Raw genomic sequence first — 19,575 nt, 5'->3', positions numbered from 1 at the left:
TACAGTAGAGGTGGAAAGAGATACTCATGGAATACTTAAGTGCTAGACTAGTTGAGGCAGATTATAATAAACAAAAAAGAAACATAGAACAAAGAAAGATTATGATCTAGAGATGTAAATGAAAGATCTCATTAAGAAGAACCTAGTGACTGAATATAACACTTGGATGTTAACTAACTGGGATTAAAATAAAAACTTAAAGGAAAAAAAAAAGAAACCTAGTGACTGGTTCTTGAAAAACAGATAAGGATAGGAAAGAATCCCATATGAAGAAAATAATGTGGATCAATTAACAAGGATTTCTGTTGTGTAAGCAAAATTCAGTTGATGCCTTTAGCAAGTATCCATGTTGTTTTCTTTCATGAATATGAAGTTATTTTGTTCTGCTTAATTTTTCTCACACAGGTGGATCAGATATTGAATATCTAGACTTCTATAAGCCCGTCGTGTGGTTTTGGATCCTCGTTGGGCTTGCTTACTTTGCTGCTGTCCTGAGCATGATTGGAGACTGGCTCCGAGTGATATCAAAAAAGACAAAGGAAGAGGTAAGAGTTAAGGAATGTGCGAAAAACACTCCCAATTAAGGGGCACCGGGGTGGCTCAGTCGGTTAAACGTTTGCCTTAGGCTCGGGTCATGATCTCAGGGTTCTGGGATTGAGCCCCACTTTGGGCTCTCTGCTCAGCAGAGTTTGTGCTCTCTCTCTCTCAAATATATAAAATCTTTAAAAACAAAACCCCTCTTATTTAGCTGATTCAGTAAAAGTTATTTTTCATCGTTTTTGACATTTAAAAATAAATGTTATTTAAGAGTTTTAATATTTATATGTTTGGTGTGAATTTGATGTATGTTAAGTGTAACTCACTTAGCAAATACTGGCTATGTACCAGATGCTATAGAGGTGCCGAGGCTAATTTATAATGAAAAAAAGATGTAATTTAAAATATTTCCCTCAATATTTTTTCCATTTTCTTTTTATATTTTTCCTGAAGAGCACAAACTAAATGTTGTTCCATAAAAAGAAATACAATGGAAAATGCTTATGTCAAGATCCCAATAGCATTAAAAAGTGAACGTATCACATTATATTGAATTGTTTGACTATATTGATTTACTTCTTTCTTATAAATATCTCTATAAACGTGTGCAGGTACACATGTGCCCAAAGCTGTATGCATTATGGCCAAGTTCCCTGTGTACAGAATTCATATGTTCAAAAATACATTCTTTTACCTATTTTATAGCAACTATACATATAGAAATGAACATTAACATTTTGACCCATAAAGATTTGGAAAGTTTAACATTTCAATCTTGTTCTTGAAATTTTATACTTTGTAAATTACATTTTGATTTCATAGTTACAGGCCCAGAAGTATTATCAGTTTGAGTGTGACAGAATTGTGTCTTATTATGAATTTTTTATTTTTGGTTTCTAGGTGTTAGCCAACTTTACCAATTTTTTTAAATAACAAATCTGTAACATCTGTAACTGTTGTGCCTATTGTCTTTTCCTTTACTTATCCCTCCATTTCATTATCTGGTGGTGATCATATGCCAGGAGACACCAATGTCAAAATCTTTGATACAGCAAACATGATTCCTTAAACATAAACACAAAAGAAATAGAATAAGATAGGAAACGATAAAATTAAGTTTTTCCTTACAAATAAGTAGTTTCTTTGAAATTCATCAAGTCATATAATTTCTTAACAGTACCCAAGTTGCCTATAGTATTTAGAAAGATGTCGTTATCCAGCACTTCCCTTCATGGATATCATATTCCTCAGTTAGAAATTCACATAGTCTGTATGCATTAATCTATGTCTTAGTTGCACCATAAAACCAAAATCTTTTATTATAAACATATCAGCAAGGCAGTGTGCATGACATTCTGGTTTAAATCATGTGAAAAGTTTTGCTTTGAGCAAGACCCCAATTAATTCACCTCCTTCTTAGATTCATTGTGTGTGTGTGTGTGCGCACACGTGTGTTTGTGAGAGAGACAGAGAGAGAGAGAATGAATGTGAAAGAAAGAGAGAGAATATTATAATTGTTTTAACTTCACTGTACTTTTAAGGATCTTGAGATGCTAAGGGAAAAAAGGAAATTATAACTAGGGAATGTTTTGGGTAACATAACTGAAAAAGACTTCTCAAACATCTAGCTATAAATTGGCTATTAAATGGATTTTTTAGAAATATCCACAAGTGTTTATTTTTTTAATTAATTTTTAAAATTTGACACACAATGTTTCATTAGTTTCAGGTGTACAACATAGTGTTTCAACATCTCTATGCAAATGTGGCTACTATTTGCCACCATACACTGCTATTATAAGATTATTGACTATATTCCTACGCTGTGCCTTTTATCCCTGTGGGCTTATTCATTCCATAAGTGGAAGCCTGTATGGAGATTCACACTCCCCTTCACCCATTTTGCCCATCCCCCCAACTCCCTTTCCTTCTGTCAACCACCACTTTGTTCTCTGTATTTATTGGTCTGATTCTTCCAAGCATTTATTTTGTAAGTAAAAGAGAATTCAACAGAACATATCTTCTACAATTAGATCGGACAAGTTCTGTGAAAGACACATGCACACATATTATAAGTGTACTATATATTATATACATACATGCATCTGTAAATACTAAAAATATTGTGGAGCACAGCCAAAAAGTTTGAAAGCCACTAAGGCATGTAGAGAACAGTGGTAAATTTTGTTTTTATGACACTGGTATAGACTATTTGATCAAAGTTTAAAACCTGTGTTACTAAAAGCCAGTGTTTTTCTGTGATAGGACTAGCGGGTACAAAGCATTAACACACTTCTCCAGAGGAATGAGATAACAATCTGCCTTAGTCTGCTCAGGCTGCCATAACAGAATATCATTGACTGCAAGACTTAAACAACAGACATTTATTTTCTCATGGTTCTGGAGGCTGGAAGTTCATAATCAAGGTGCCAGCAGGGTCAGTTTCTGGTCATATCTCTGTCCTCGGCTTGCAGATGCTGCCTTCTTGCTGTGTCTTTGCATGTCCTTTTCTCTGGGCAGCTGCGTGGAGAGAGAGCCCTGGTGGACATCAGCCCTGTCCATTCAAGGATGCACCCTCATGACCTCACTTAACTCATTTAACTCTTTAGAGGCCCTATCTCCAAATACAGTCACATTGGGGGTTTAGGGCTTTACAGGACACATTTGGGGTCATAACACAGTCTTTTGAAATAAAGTTAAATTTCTACATTATCTGGTTTATTTAACATGGAAGACAAGTTCAATGTGATCTTCATGATTCTCAAACAGAAGTATGAGTCGGATCAGTGTTTTCATGCTATTAAACACTGAAAAGTAGTAAACTTTTTTAAAGTTTTTAAACTTTTCTTTTCTCAAAAGTCTTTGAGCTTTCACCTAACCTTTTGAGTTACCTGCAGTTTCTGGTGACTGCATGTAGAAAGCTCATGTGAGTAAAGGCTATGAACAAAAGTTACTGTGAGCCCTCCTGGAGCTGCAGCTGCACCTGCTCTGCATGATTGAGCCAATTGCAATAGAGCCTCAGTTTGAGCAGATGTGTGTTTTCTAATTTATTTATAATGCAATTTAGGGAAATGACAAAATTGAGTTACAGATTCAACAGAGGAATGTGAAGAAAGAAGGGATAGACAATTTATAATTTATCTATAGATGATCAGAGCCAAACTTTTTATAAACGGGACTAGTACAAAAATGTCTATGGTGATGGAAGAAGGGTTATTCAGTTATTTTATTTTGAAATAACTCATGAAAGGGTATAATGAAATAAAATACAACTAAATACAGTCTAGTTGTCATCTTTAATAGATGGACCATGCATACTGGGTGCCTGCTCCCCGTGTATTCCTTACCTTCTGTACCTAAACTATTCCAGATTCTGTAACCTTTACAAACTTCCTGCATGTTCAGAAGCAACAAAATTATGTCTAGTTTTCAGTTTTGATAACTAAAAAATGCTACATATTTTTGATAACTTGAAATTCTCTCTATTAAAAATGTAACTAATACAGAATATACGAAATATATAGCATTAAATTTGCAAGTGATAATATTAAAACACCTGCTTTCCCCTGAATGAAAATATTTTGACCAATAATATCAGTTATGTATTTTTTTAAGAAACAAATATTCTTAAACCATCTCAGTTGAGTATAGATACATACATCTAATCATATGTGGCTTTATTTCTGTCTTTTTTTATCCTAAAGTATATTTCGTTCCCAAAGATGACAAATTTTATTGAAAATATGGTTTGAAATAAGGAGAAATTGTTTTTAGTGAACATGTTGATATAAAATATGTTGGTATAGCTAATCCATTCTGAAATGTTTGCAGAAGAAATGGTTAGTTGAAGCAACAGTGCATTGTTTCAAAATGTCACACATAATTATAGTTGATCGGCATTCCTTAAGGGAAATAATAATGACCTCAATCATATTTCCATGGAGACACATGAGTTTCTGTAAAAGTATTTGTTTCATTATTTTAAAAAAGTCTAATGGAGAGTAAGCACATGGTCAACAAGAAGAATTGGTATGACTAATTAGCTTTTCCTATTAAGCCATGTACCCTCTTCTGAGAAAATGGTGTTTGTATTTAGAAAAGAAAGGTTACTTAGGTATTCTGGGTAATACAATAAAACGACTAGCTGAGGCAGGTGCAATAAAAATAAGATGTGACCACAAAAGTCAGAAGGGAAAATTTTAAGCAAGCACAGAATAGTGCATCCTTATTATGCATAGTTTTCTACTGTTTACACCGCTTGCTTTGAAAAGCCTGTGATTTCTATATAGTTCTTATAGTGATTAATGTATACATTCCAGCGTCTGGAGTGTTCCATCCATATGTGAGACAAACACCACCACAGCATGCCAGTTTTGTCAGACCACTTGGCGCTGCAACTGGCCCCAGTGAGTGGACAGCCAAACATCACTTCTTTATCAATATCATGTTTTGTACTCTCTGGAGGTGTTCATTGTAATGGAGAAGCTCACATTAGTGGGTTGGCCTTACATCATAGTCAGCTGCCTTTGGTTGGGAAGCTGTAGTGCCAGCAGCCTTGCAAGACTGCCTGGAACTTAGTTTACCCCCAGGGACCTGAGAATATGGAGGAAGACAGTTTTCTGCTGCGCTGAGCTGGTGGCAGCATTTGGTCTTTCCTGAACCTCACTCGGGACAGTGAAGCCTCCTTCTGTGAAAGAGCTGGGACTTGGCAGCCCTTTTTTCCTGTCCAGGATCCGCAGTTAAAGAGCATTTGCAGCCTGAGTCCTGGAAAGGTAGCAGCAGACCACCTTCAGTTATTTCTTATGGGAGAAGTGCTTTTAATATGAAAGGCTTGTATGCCATTTGAAATAGGTTAGACTTTATTTTGAAGACCTCAGGGAGCCACTGAAGGAGTTTAAGTAAGTGGAATGAATGAGCTTGTCAACAGTGAGGAAGATGGATTAGAAACAAAGCTGGGTGCAGGAAATCATTCGAGAGAGCTTAGTGCAGGAATCCAGGTACTGAATGAAGGCTCTGTTGTGGCAGTGGGATGGAGATGAAGGTATGGGTTTCAAAATTATTTGGAGGATAGAAGGAATAGGATTTGGTAACCCATTAGCTTTGGTCAGTAAAAAGAAAAGGGGTGACATCCATGGTTCTGGCTTTGGATGGAATTACAAAACACAGGAGAATGAGAGATTCTGAGGGAGGAATGAAGATGCCATTTTGGAGATGCTGTGATGGAAGGATGTGTTGGATAGTAGGTGGCTAATGCAAGTGTAAACAAGTTAGAGGATGGGAGCCGGAGAAATAGTTTGGTGGTGATGTGGGGGTGGCCATCGCTACATAAATGCAGTGTAAGTTGTGAGTATAGATAAATTCACCCAATTAAGATTTGTAAAGTAAGTCAACAAATAGAGCTAAAAAAGAAACCTGGAGTAATAGCTTCATTTAAGGAGGAGGGGGTGGAATACAGAGACTGTAAAGGACAATTTAGTAAATCATATATTCAAATACATTACTTCAGGTGTGCCTGGGTGGCTCAGTGGCTGAGCATCTGCCTTCAGCTCAGGTTGAGGTCCCGGGGTCCCAGGATCAAGTCCCACATCAGCCTCCCTGCAGGGAGCCTGCTTCTCCCTCTGCTGTCTCTGCCTCTCTCTCTGTGTTTCTCATGAATAAATAAATAAAAACTTTAAAAAACAAAAAAAAAAACAAATACATTTCTTCACAGTAGGGTCTGTTGGAAGGACAAAGGAGTTGAGATTTTGAAGAGAGAGTAATTGAAGTGATGGATCAAATCAGCTAAAGACAATGGGATTCGAAGAAAAGGAATCTAACATTAGGCAGATAAGTAAAGTAACTAGAATTCCCTATGAGGTTATGCTCCAGGGGTGCCACCCCTGTAGGGAAAAAAGTGTAAGCATCACTTCCTGGAATTGTGCCATGGAATGGGTATTCTAAGACAGTTCTTTGGGCACATCCAGCACAATTCCCAAAACCAATATATTTTTTAATGGAAATAAAACATTTTTTATGGAAATAGGAGCCTTGGAGCACAAGTAATAGAAAATTGTGTGCATGGTGCTGCCTGAGGTCGAGCAGCATTGGCAGCCTTGATCCTGGGCACTGCTGGGCATGCATACATGGTGAGTATGGGTGGTGATGGGGTGGCAGGTGAGCTGTGGAACGGTGGTGTCAGGTTGGCAGGACAGGAAAAAGACTGGAAGCATGGAGGCCAGCTGGGAGATTATTTAACCTCGAATTCATTCCTAAATCATTCATTTAAAAAATACTTACTAAGTACTCTATGATGAGTGTTGCATTAGGTTCTGGCAGTAACTTCATTGGTGCTAGTTTGAGGCTGATGTCTTTCTTGGGAAGATTCCATAGGTGGTGCATTTCCTAACTGATCTTTATAATGTTTGCTTTTATTTTCCTTCTAGAGATGGAAAAAGGAATTTTGACTATTTTGCGTAGTCTTGGATTAGTTCCTAAAATATCCTGCTTTACTTTTTTCTTTTCTTTCCACCCCACACCCTACTTCCCTTCCCTTCCTTTCTTTAACTTTCAAAAAGCATATCAAACTTTGTAGTTGTTGCTTTGATTTCCAACATGGTAGGGGGGAGGAGCATTACTGTTTAGTTCAGATTCTTTCTTGGTATATTTGTGGTGTTCTCTGTTGAGATGCTAAAGTAGTTATAAATGATTGAAGTTGGGCTATGGGCACAATATACAGTGATCATAAGTCTTCACAGGTTTATATTCCAGTGCATAGAACTCTTTGGCTAAAGGGATAAAATAAAATAAAATAAAATAAAATAAAATAAAATAAAATAAATAAAATAAAATAAAAAGAGGCAGGCAGTATCACAATGTGTTACTTAAAACAAGGCAGAAATAAATGGCTCTTTTCTATCCTGTGGGGAAGGAGGTATCTGTCACTGTGCTATTGGGAAAAGCTCAGAACAGTCAGACTTTGAGGTTCATCTGCTGGTCTATATTTGACTCTACGTGGTTGTGCCAGTGAAAAAGATGCTTCTCATTTCAGGTCCAGCCCCTTTAGTAAACAGGAGATCTAGTTAGTAAATCAGATATTTTTAGGAAATAGGAATTTGGGAAGGAGAATCAAAATAAATAAAAGAACAAATAACAATGTAAAACTTAAATTATGCTTTGAGGCAACAGTAACTCTTACACACCAGCCAGTATGTGTCTAATTTTTAAATGAATTTTATGGACAGCCATTTCTATGGAACCAAGACCCCAAATTATGTCTCTAGATCATTCCAGGATTATATTGCATACCGTGAACCTTTGCAGATCCAACGTTAGAAGTTCTTACAAGTCAAAATAGATGCTAAAAACAAAATAGGATTTGAGAGTGGTAAAAATGGAAATACTTTTCTTCAACAGTATACTTTATTTTTTAATATTAAATGAGATAATGATACAGAGTGCTTGGCTGTCAAATAATAATTGTTAATAAGAAAACTGAAGCACAGAGAGGTGCTCAAGCAGTGACTTGCTTGAGGTTATATAGCTGGTAAGTGGTAGAATCAGTCATCAACCTAGATGCCGTATTGCCTCCCCGGTGCCTAAAAAAGTTAGTTATGTGTTGTTGTTATTGTTCTTTTTTCTTTTTTTTTTTTAATAAATTAATTTTTATTGGTGTTCAATTTACCAACATACAGAATAACACCCAGTGCTCATCCCGTCAAGTGTCCCCCTCCGTGCCCGTCACCCATTCGCCCCCACCCCCCCGCCCTCCTCCCCTTCCACAACCCCTAGTTCATTTCCCAGAGTTAGAAGTCTTTATGTTCTGTGTCCCTTTCTGATATCTCCCACACATTTCTTCTCCCTTCCCTTATATTCCCTTTCACTATTATTCATATTCCCCAAATGAATGAGAACATACACTGTTTGTCCTTCTCCGATTGACTTACTTCACTCAGCATAATACCCTCCAGTTCCATCCACGTTGAAGCAAATGGTGGGTATTTGTCATTTCTAATGGCTGAGTAATATTCCATTGTATACATAAACCACATCTTCTTTATCCATTCATCTTTCGATGGGCACCGAGGCTCCTTCCACAGTTTGGCTATTGTGGACATGGCTGCTAGAAACATCGGGGTGCAGGTGTCCCGGCGTTTCATTGCATCTGAATCTTTGGGGTTCTTTTTTCTTACTATTATTTTATAGGTAGGCAATATTCACCCATTACAAGTAAGTACCCAAATCTGACCCATTACTATGCAGCTATAGACAAGGGCTTTGTGAATTTCCTGTGGTCACTGATTGTATTATGGTACACGTCAGTGATCTCTTGAAGCTCTAAAATTTATACATTCTTTAAAATGAATGGAAATAATTTGTATGATTTCTAAAAAGTGCATGGGCTTTGGAGCCTTAGAACTGAGATTTAAGGGGATCCCTGGGTGGCGCAGTGGTTTAGCGCCTGCCTTTGGCCCAGGGCGCGATCCTGGAGACCCGGGATCGAATCCCACGTCGGGCTCCCGGTGCATGGAGCCTGCTTCTCCCTCTGCCTGTGTCTCTGCCTCTCTCTCTCTCTCTCTCTGTGTGTGTGTGTGACTATCATAAATAAATAAAAAATTTAAAAAACTGTTAAAAAAAAGAACTGAGATTTAATACTGTCATAACTATTTACTAGCTTTGCAAACTTCACCAAAATGCCTAATTTGGGCCTGAGTCTCCATGTTTTTATAAAGTGAGATTTAACCTTCTTTATGAGTCTGCTTTATAAAGATTCAGTGGGTAGAGTGTGAGATGTGGCTAAATGCTTACTGGATGCTTGCTCTTTTCCTCCTGGATTTCTGAAGAAATTAGTATCAAATTACTGTCCCAAAGCAAATAATCCTGTAAAGCTCTAAACCCATCACCTAGATATCATCATATATTATTCTGAAATGCTATGAATCTTATATGTCCAAATATCTCATCTGGTTGAAATAAAAAGTAAACATAAAAGAAAAGGTAAACAAGAAAACAACAATTATGTATATTGCTAGAATTTAATCACAAATTCAGAGTCCATTTGAAAAGTCTAGGAAAAATGGATGCAAGAATTTCAGGTATGTTGGATGTTCTATGGACTTGAAAACTAGGTTCTGTATTAAAATTTCCTTAAATCTACCCACATTACTATTATCTTCATTTTTTTCTTAAATTAGAGCTACAGATTTTCTGATGCCTTGTTGTATGGACTGACTGAGGCACAATCTATTTGTATTTTTCCTTTTATTAACCCGGGAAAAAGTAGCTCAATTGTTACTTTAAAAAAACACACATGCGGGAAGATTCCTTTTTTTTCTCTCTTTTAGATTGAACCCTCACTATTTCTAAATTGTAACTTCTTTTGGCTCCAGATATTTCACAGAATGTCATCTCGTAATGGAAATTCAGAGTAATTTTTTCTATTCATTTGTACATAATAGGAAAATAACTTAAGTTAATAGTTTTTGCCTCAAAGCACTTTATAAGTAATTTTATTTTCTTTCGCTAGAGAGCATATTATGGGGATTTAATGCATCAAGATATAATGTTATCTCCTTTGACTGTTTTGATACCATCATCTGTTCTGAGAATTTGTGTTAGGAAAAGTGGTCACCATGAACTTTGCTTTCAAAATTGCTTTTTGACTTTCTTCACCAAACCAAAGTATTTGCTTGCCTGTATTCAGAGCTAAAGTCAATCACATTTTACAAAACATCAAACTTGTGTTTGCTGAGAACACAAGCAAGTGTGTTTTCAAAGATGGATCAACAAAATAAATTTGTTTCTAGTTCCTCTCCATAAATGTCTTTTCGTAAAAAAAATATTTGTTTGTGGTTGGTTGGAGCTGAGTAGGGGGCCCACTCTAAAGTTTAATCATGGATTATTTTATCATCTTTTGCAACAAAGTGTGGTGATTTGTTTAGTGTTCACTGGATGGCACCCTAATTGCGGTAAAGGAATTTAGTTCTTCCTGCCTAAACTTGATTTGAACCAAAAGTATGGCTTCCAATTAAAGATACTGGCGCACACACACACACATACAGATATAAAATCTGTTTCCAAACAAGGAAGATTACCTAGTCCACCAGTGCAATTCATGAAATATGTGTCTCCTTCCAGACACATGAGGATTGCACTTTCTCTTCTCCTTGTGGTTGGTGAGACATGCATAGTTCTGGCCAATGACTTGTGCCCAGAACTGATATGAGCAGAATAAGATTTAACTGCACCTGTGAGCCCCTCAAAAGCTTACTTGCCTCTGGCACAATGACTACAGGAGATTGTGGTGCAATGTCAGCCTGGGTCCCTGAATAACCACATGGAGCAGAGTCCGCTGCTAATTAGCCTGAGTGAGAGATTAACCTTTGTTGCTTAAAGCCACTAAAATTAAGGGGCTGTTTGGTAGAGATTATAACCTTCTCTATTTTGACTGGTCTGGTAAAACATAAACATTGGTCTAATTCAAGGAAAGAATCACAATAATAATAATTTGGAGGATTAAAATTTTATGTCCCATGCTCATATTTGGTGAATTTTGTATTAGTTTCTAACTCTCTGATGGACTTAGATATATTGTCTGAATTTATAATATTTAAGATATTATGTTATCTGTTTTTATATTATTTGAGATTCACTAATGGTTTTGTTAAAACAGAGGCATCAAGGTAACATTTGAAGCAACCTGCTTTTTAAGGAAACTATAGATGGACTTTAAATTGTACAGAGACCAGATATTCCTGTTTCTGTAACAAAGCAATCTCTGCTCTCATTTAGGATTATATATTCAATCAGGATTGGGTCCAATGATATTGGGTCCGTTCTATATGTAAACTTTCCAGAAGAAAGACTATTGAACTGATGTTGAATTTCATAAAACCAATGCATATAACACCAGAATAATCATGATATAAAGTGGCAAATATCCTTATATTATTTTTGAAATTTATTAGGTTGACCTGTATCAAATTGTTGACATTCAACCATTTTTGACTTTAAGAATCACAATTCTAGGGGTTCAACCTATTATTCTAAGGAACTGTATTTACAAACCAGTTTCTACAAATATAATAATTTTTATATATATTACATTATATTATAATTTATATTATAATCTATCCTATATTATATAATCTGTATTATAATCTATTGGATTATACTGTTGGATTATGATCCACACATTAGGCAAAAATCATATTTGGCTAGACATTGTTTATTTAGTACTTGGCTAAAACTTGCCAAAATGCCATTCAATTATGTATAAACTGTAGACTGGTTATCTCAACTTGAAGACAACCCAATTGGTTGTACTTGTATGTTCCACAAATCTGTCCTCCTTACACTTGTCAATTGTCACTCCATATTGTAGTTCTGAATTTCTCTTTTCTTCTCTTCCCTGGCTATGTCATAATTGCTGAAGCTCTCTCTGGAGCCACTTCACTCCAATCATGGATATAGATCACTGTATGCAGCTAATATGAGCCTGAGACAATCTATAAGTTTGTGGAAGGTTTGAGGATAACCTAAGGGAATTATAGAGCAGAAGTGAACAATGTAATGCTAGGTGGTCAAAGTGTACTGCTCCTAGAGTCCTTTGGTCATCTTCTCAAAGTGTCCTGCCTCAGTCATTTTTCTCCTCAATTTCTGGCATGGTGGCATATTGTATGGGTCTCTTTATTGCTCTAGACAAGTTTATTCTGTTGGGTATTCCCTCTCCTGAGTGCAGGGACCAAACCGGCAAAAAACCAATTGGCATGATAATATAATATACCCAATATATAAAGAATATACAATATATGCGAACATATTTCTCCTGAATGAAGATACACATTTAAATTATTAAACATCATATAGGTTTGGTCTAAAGCAACACCATTTGGACTGCTTCCTCAGGTAAGAGTGTCTAAGAACTAGGAATAGGTACTTGACTTATTTGTCTGTGATTAAACAAAACACTCACACATGGTCTCCAAAGTAGTCACTTTCATAATGAGGTGGATCCAGCTACAAGGATAAACTCTAGCTCCAGAATATCAGCCTGATTGTGCTCCCTAAAATGTCTGTTTTTTTCATCTTTAGAGTTAAAAAGAGAGAAAAGAAAAAGCTTCTTACATCTTGTAGCTAAGTATCTCTGCTACACATAGTTGTTCATTACTACTCTGGTTTTACTACTTTCATAACTTCTCTCTACCAACAAGCACTTAGTTATCTTTTGATGAAAATGTTTGTATGAAATATTTGGTAGAAAACTTAGTAAAAATCAATAATATTGGGAAATCTTACCATACAAAGCAATTTATTCCCCAAACTGGAAGCTTTATATATAAATATGATGGTACTCTTCACAGAATTTCTCATAAATGCCAAGGTTTATAATGTGTTGGTGGTCCTTTCGGTTTCCCGGTGCCTATTTGTGAGAAGCTATAACATTTATTTTAGTGAGGATACTTTTATGCTATCAGGTGACATATACATAAAAGTTTTGTGCTGGCCATTCATTCTGTTGGGAATGCCCTTTGCTTTTCTCCAGGATTATCTATCAGGCTCACTTACCAATATTTTCAAGTCTTTTGTTTGCTTGTTTTTTAAGATTTTATTTATTTGGGAAAGAGCGTGCGAGCACGAGTAGGGGGAAGGACGGAGGAAGAAAGGGAGAGAGAATCCTCAAGCAGACTCCCCACTGAACATGAAGCCTGAAGTGGGGCTCAATCCCAGGACCCTGAGATCATGACCTGAGCTGAAGGTGGAGGCTTTAACCGATTGAGCCACCCAGATGCCCCAAGTCTTTTGTTGTTGTTGTTAAACAACTTCAGTGTTTAATCATGAAAAGTTTGCCATTCTGAAACACCTTTTTTTATATAAATTTATTTTTATTGCTGTTCAATTTGCCAATAAATAGAATAACACCCAGTGCTCATCCTATCAAGTGCCCCCCTCAGTGCCTGTCACCCAGTCACCCCCACCCCCCGCCCACCTCCCCTTCCACCACCCCTAGTTCGTTTCCCAGAGTTAGGAGTCTCTCATGTTCTGTCTCCCTTTCTGATATTTCCCACTCATTTTTTCTCCTTTCCCCTTTATTCCCTTTCACTATTTTTTATATTCCCCAAATGAATGAGACCATATAATGTTTGTCCTTCTCCGACTGACTTATTTCACTCAGCATAATACCCTCCAGTTCCATCCACGTTGAAGCAAATGGTGGGTATTTGTCGTTTCTAATGGCTGAGTAATATTCCATTGTATACATAGACCACATCTTCTTTATCCATTCATCTTTCGATGGACACCAAGGCTCCTTCCACAGTTTGGCTATTGTGGACATTGCTGCTAGAAACATCGGGATGCAGGTGTCCCGGCATTTCACTGCATCTGTATCTTTGGGGTAAATCCCCAGCAGTGCAATTGCTGGGTCGTAGGGCAGGTCTATTTTTAACTCTTTGAGGAACCTCCACACAATTTTCCAGAGTGGCTGCACCAGTTCACATTCCCATCAACAGTGCAAGAGGGTTCCCCTTTCTCCGCATCCTCTCCAACATTTGTGGTTTCCTGCCTTGTTAATTTTCCCCATTCTCACTGGTGTGAGGTGGTATCTCATTGTGGTTCTGATTTGTATTTCCCTGATGGCAAGAGATGCGGAGCATTTTCTCATGTGCTTGTTGGCCATGTCTATGTCTTCCTCTGTGAGATTTCTGTTCATGTCTTTTGCCCATTTCATGATTGGATTGTTTCTTTGGTGTTGAGTTTAATAAGTTCTTTATAGATCTTGGAAACTAACCCTTTATCTGATACGTCATTTGCAAATATCCTCTCCCATTCTGTAGGTTGTCTTTGAGTTTTGTTGACTGTATCTTTGCTGTGCAAAAGCTTCTTTTCTTGATGAAGTCCCAACAGTTCATTTTTGCTTTTGTTTTTCTTGCCTTCGTGGATGTATCTTGCAAGAAGTTACTGTGGCCGAGTTCAAAAAGGGTGTTGCCTGTGTTCTCCTCTGGGATTTTGATGGAATCTTGTCTCACATATAGATCTTTCATCCATTTTGAGTTTATCTTTGTATATGGTGCAAGAGAGTGGTCTAGTTTCATTTTTCTGCCTTTAGGGAAGAAAAAAAATCTTCCCCATTAAGCTAATCAAAATTGCAAATACTAGAACTTTTTACTTCTTCAAAAAATAGTTCGCTGCAATACTGCCCCTCCATTCAGGATCTTTCCTGTATGTACAGCATCACGTATCAAAGAGAAATCAGTATCACAGTAATACTTGATAATTTCATTTGACATAAGTATGATTTTTTTCATCTTTGGCTTTAGTGGCTTATCCTCTTTCACGCATTAAAACTGCTGCTGCAGTAACCAGTATCTGGGAGGGAACATTCACCTTTTTACCACATACCATTTTGAGGCCTCCATCTTGGCCATCCCATTCAAAGTGGAAACTCCTCTATCCCCAGCACTCTTGATTCTCCTTCTTGCTGTATTTCTTTCATCATATTTACCAGGTTCTAATATCCTATGTGATGCACTCATTTATTAGACACCATTATTTATTTGCTTAATTCTCATCCTAGAAGGTCTTGTTCATAAGAGAAAGAGTTTTTGTAATTTTACTACATCAGAATCAGGTAAAACAGTCCTTGGCATATAATAGACATTCAATAAATGTCTGTCTAGTTGAATGAATGATAAAGGATAGAAATAAAATGGTTCAGAATTCAGAGGAAGTAGAATTCAAAATCCAGAAAAATTTGGAGAAATCTAAAATAACCCAGGGTTTTTGTTTTTGTTTTGTTTTGTTTTTTTCATACTTACCTTCAGGATTAGTGTATCTTGGACTACTTTAGTGATAAAAAAGGAATGGGCTAGATTTTCCTCTCTGTCAAGTCAGAAATGCTAATTTAATTTAGTTCATTTTTTACATTTTCAGTGTAACCAAAGTATACCTATTTTGGTTGCTTTTATTCATTCTATTATTGTTTGCAGATATAAATAAATTATAATTAATATGTAAGAGATGATTAATTTCGTGATTAAATAGCTTGACTTATAAACTACTTCAAAGTTTCAATGGGCTAAAGCTATTTGTATTTCAATTTTAAAAACTTGAGCAGTCACTCTAAGATATAGTACAAAGTTTGATACCATCAAGCTGGAAGCTAGTTCAAAAGTTAGTCTCTAGCTGTGATCAAATGTCAGGAAAATTTCATTTTTATTCCTCATGCAACAGTTTTATGACAGGATGCTTCTTGTCAATTTTCATACTTTTATTGTTGTTTATTTTGATTTACTTTAAAATAATTAGTCCTTATTATTCCTTTGCAGGTACCTTAAAGAGTACCCTCCACTCCCAGCCTGGACTCATGTGAAATATTGCTTATAGGCAGTTGATTTTATTTTAAGCGCCAGGAACTTATTCCAGAAGGCTTTAATATTTTTAAACTTTCTGTGCTATGTAAAATTGGAGACTTGCTGATTTGAAGGTCATTTATTTTATTTGAAAAGTGAAATGTATGCATGAGTGAAGAAAAATGCAGACAGGAAGGGGAATTCGTACTTAACTGACCTGTTTCTAGAAAACACTATACATAATGATAGTACTGGATAAAATGAAGAGAGTGCTTGGAGAAATTATTTTCTTAACATGGAATTAATTTAATATGGTGTTCTAAAAGAGGAATTGGTATGTTTTCCAAGATCTATAATTGGAAAATATAGTTACCTCTAATGCATCATGCTAAATAATCTGCTGTCTGTTTTTTTAATTAGAAAAATTTGGGCTCAAAAAATGCTGGCCTCAAAATAGTTTTTAATTTCAAATAGTGCAGGTTTTCTTCTCCCTTTAGAACTAGCAGGAATATTCTTTATTGGAAATGGTGTATCTGAGATTCGATTTAATTCACCTGGATAGTAATGAATGAGCTTTGGGAAAGAAGTAGTACCACGTCCCCTCCTCTCAAAAGTCTTACACACTAAGAGATCCTCAGAACAGGGGTGCCTGGGTGGCTCAGTTGGTTAAGCATCCAACTCTTCATTTGTACTTGGGTCATGATCTCAGGGTGGTGAGACTGAGTCCCAAGTCAGGCTCCATGCTCAGTGTGGAGCCTGCTTAAGATTCTCTTTCTTCCTCTGCCCCTACCCCTTTATCCCCACTCATACTTTCTTTCTCTCCCTCTCAAAAAAAAAAAAAAAAAAAACAAAAACAAAAACCTTAGAACACTGATACCATTTCTGGCATTTGCATGCCTCATTAATAACTACATGTAAAATAAAATATTTATAGTTTTTATAATTTGAGAAGGAAACACTTGGGAAGCCTACTTGACTGGAAGAAACATGTTCCTGGCTTTGAAATATTATGCAGTTTAAAGCCAACCAAAAAATGAAAACGTGGTTTGCCTGGGTGGCTCAATGGTTGAACGTCTGCATTTAGCTTGGGTTGTGATCCCGGCATCCTGGCATCCTGGGATCAAGTCCCACATCAGGCTCCCCCACAGGGAGCCTGCTTCTCTCTCTGCCTATGTCTCTGCCTCTCTCTGTGTGTCTCTCAGGAAGAAATAAATAAAATCTTTAAAAAAAATGAAAATGTGACCAAACCAAACCAGTTTGTCCACCTGATACACAGAAAGCCATAGAAACTGACACTGAGCTTTTGCAGTGAAGAAAACTAGGCTGTTAATTGGTGTGGTGCCACCTAGGAGAACAGGGAGGTAATGCTCAAAAGTCCTGAGCTCCCTGATGGCTTCCAAGTGATTGTTTTTAAAGGCAAAATTTTGGGCATGGGTCTCCCGAGAAGCTGAATGCCATTGATGGAGGCCCATAAGCTCATGTTAGCAGGTGTTCTGGTGCCGCTTCACCTAGTCTCCCAGAAGTTTTTTCCATCCCAAGAGACTTGGAATCTAAAAGATATATTAATTCTTTATGTTAGCGATTTCATTCATTCATACATTTGGTGATTCTGTCTTTAGGGACGTGTTAATTAACTACTTGTGAGCTAGTGGCGTTGCATTCTGACTTGTTCCTTGGCCAGTCCAGCCGTGCTTAGGGGTGATATGACCTCTAATGTTCATTCTTTCTACTAATGTGACAAGATTGATGCTGCCTTCACAAATGCTTCACATAGTTTTATATCCAAGGCAGACAAAGGTTCTGTTATCCTGCGTTTGACCAGTGGGAAAGCTCACATGCTTTGCACAGTCTTTTCATGCAGTGGGAGGGCGGTACCATTATTAATAGATTTTTTGTGGGAAGCTTAGTGAAAAATGGCAAGTTAGAGCATCCATCTTATCCAAATAAGCAGATTCAACCTTACAAAAAGTCCCCTTGATTTTACAAGTGTAAGCTATGGAATTATTATAAATATTATTGTTAAATAGTCATATGCTAAAGCTGGGTCTTGTAAAATAATACTTCTTTAAAATAGAGGAAGTTTAGAAATATAAATTTGAAGTTGCTTCGAGAGCCCCTACCTTGACAAATAAACCCTAGGTTCTTATGATGAAAAGTGTGGGTTCTGTAGGTTGAAAGCACAGAACTCAAAAACATTTCAGAGGTTCTTGGGAAATGTTAGTTCTAGAATTGAATATTTGATGAGCATTCTCTGTTTAACCTGTTTGTCCTGTTGTCTATTTGTGGGTCCTTGCATGCATTCTAATTCCACTGCCAACTGACCCAGAAATAGTGTGAGATGTATATATCTACATCATTGCTTGTTTGGCCCTGCTTACTATTACAGATACATTCCATTTGTCCACATTTGGCATCCATGAGTAGCATGATATTCTTGCATTTACTGAGGTCTCAGGTAGCTAGATGATTTGTCTCACAGAGGAATCATATGTATGGCCTGTCCGCATTGGACAATCCGACAATTCGAAAAGATTTTTAAACTAAAGAAATTGAAAGTTTTCCTGGAAGTTTCCACCTCCATTATTTAAAATGCACAAGCAACCAACTTTACATCTGAAGGAAAGGAAGAGAGAGAAGCTAGTGAGAGGGGGACCTGGGAATAATTGAAGCCTTTAACAGCCCTTTTATGAGTCCACAAGATGTTGAAATCAGACCCAAGTAAAAAGTTCCATCTCCTCTCTTCTCTGAGCATTGGTTTAATGTGAGTGGTAATGGAGCAAGGCTTCCTTAGTCAATATCAAATCAAAAGCAATACGTAATGCTGGCAAGGTGCCTGGAGAAGCATTTGGATTTGTCATTGCTTTTCCTCTGCCTTTTCTCAACCTTCTTGAATATTCCTTGCCCCTTTAGTGACTGATATAATTTAGGCTTCATAAAAGAACCAGACCAAGGTATAATAGAGACCCATTATAACACAGCTCTCTGTTAAATGGATACAAACAAAAATGGGTCAAATTGTGTTCTCAAAAGCATGAGGTGAGATCATGAATGCTGTACATGACAGTCAGCCTGTCTGAGAATTTAGCAGTGAAGAGAATGGGTTCTACTTCACTCTTTTTTTGGTATAGAATTCCTTACTTTTTATGGAGTATGAGTAGATGCTTTGGACAGCTTCTGACTGCCACAGGCAAGTGGTGTTTGTGCCCAACATGCTACCTTTCCACATACTCTTTAGAAGCATTTGTTGAGGGTGCCTGGGTTGGTTAAGCATCTGCCTTTGGCTCAGGTCATGATCTCAGAATCCTGGGATCCAGCTTCTCCCTGCTGAGCAGGGAGCCTGCTTCTCCCTCTCCCTGACTGCTGCTCTGCCTCCTGTGCTCTCTTTCTCTCTGTCAAATAAATTTTAAAGATCTTTAAAAAAAAAAAAGCATTTGTTGAAGGGATATTAAAGTATAGCTCTTTGACTTTACTTTCACAATGAGTGCTTCCTACATTTTATTCTTCTATTTAGTGGTGGTGTTTTCCCCTAAATTCTAAATTCATAAGCCACCAGTGGATACACTTGCAGAGACAGGTTCACAGATTTCTGATCTGTATGTACAATACTCAGGGTGAGCCCCCGTACTCTTCTGGGGCAAGAGGCTAACCTGTGTCTTTGTCATGCCCCCAATATTTCCTTCGCCCGTCTTTTGCTTTTTATCTTTTCCTCCTG

At 37.0% G+C, this 19,575-nt stretch overlaps 1 protein-coding gene across 7 annotated transcripts in view; it reads left to right on the top strand.

The window, feature by feature from the left end:
• Nucleotides 1–19,575, top strand: part of KCNK2 (potassium two pore domain channel subfamily K member 2) — a 199,942-nt gene that overhangs the window by 156,178 nt on the left and 24,189 nt on the right. For all 7 annotated transcript variants that reach the window (XM_055319465.1, XM_055319464.1, XM_055319468.1 and 4 more), the window contains one exon: nt 406–545. In XM_055319465.1, coding sequence (XP_055175440.1) covers nt 406–545 — 140 coding nt within the window. The remainder of the gene's footprint in view (nt 1–405; nt 546–19,575) is intronic.

Source organism: Nyctereutes procyonoides, unplaced genomic scaffold, assembly GCF_905146905.1.
Source record: "Nyctereutes procyonoides isolate TBG_1078 unplaced genomic scaffold, NYPRO_anot_genome, whole genome shotgun sequence".
Classification (NCBI taxonomy): Eukaryota; Metazoa; Chordata; class Mammalia; order Carnivora; family Canidae; genus Nyctereutes; species Nyctereutes procyonoides.
Note: the sequence above shows the minus strand (reverse complement) of the source record. Positions and strands in the feature narration are given on the sequence as shown.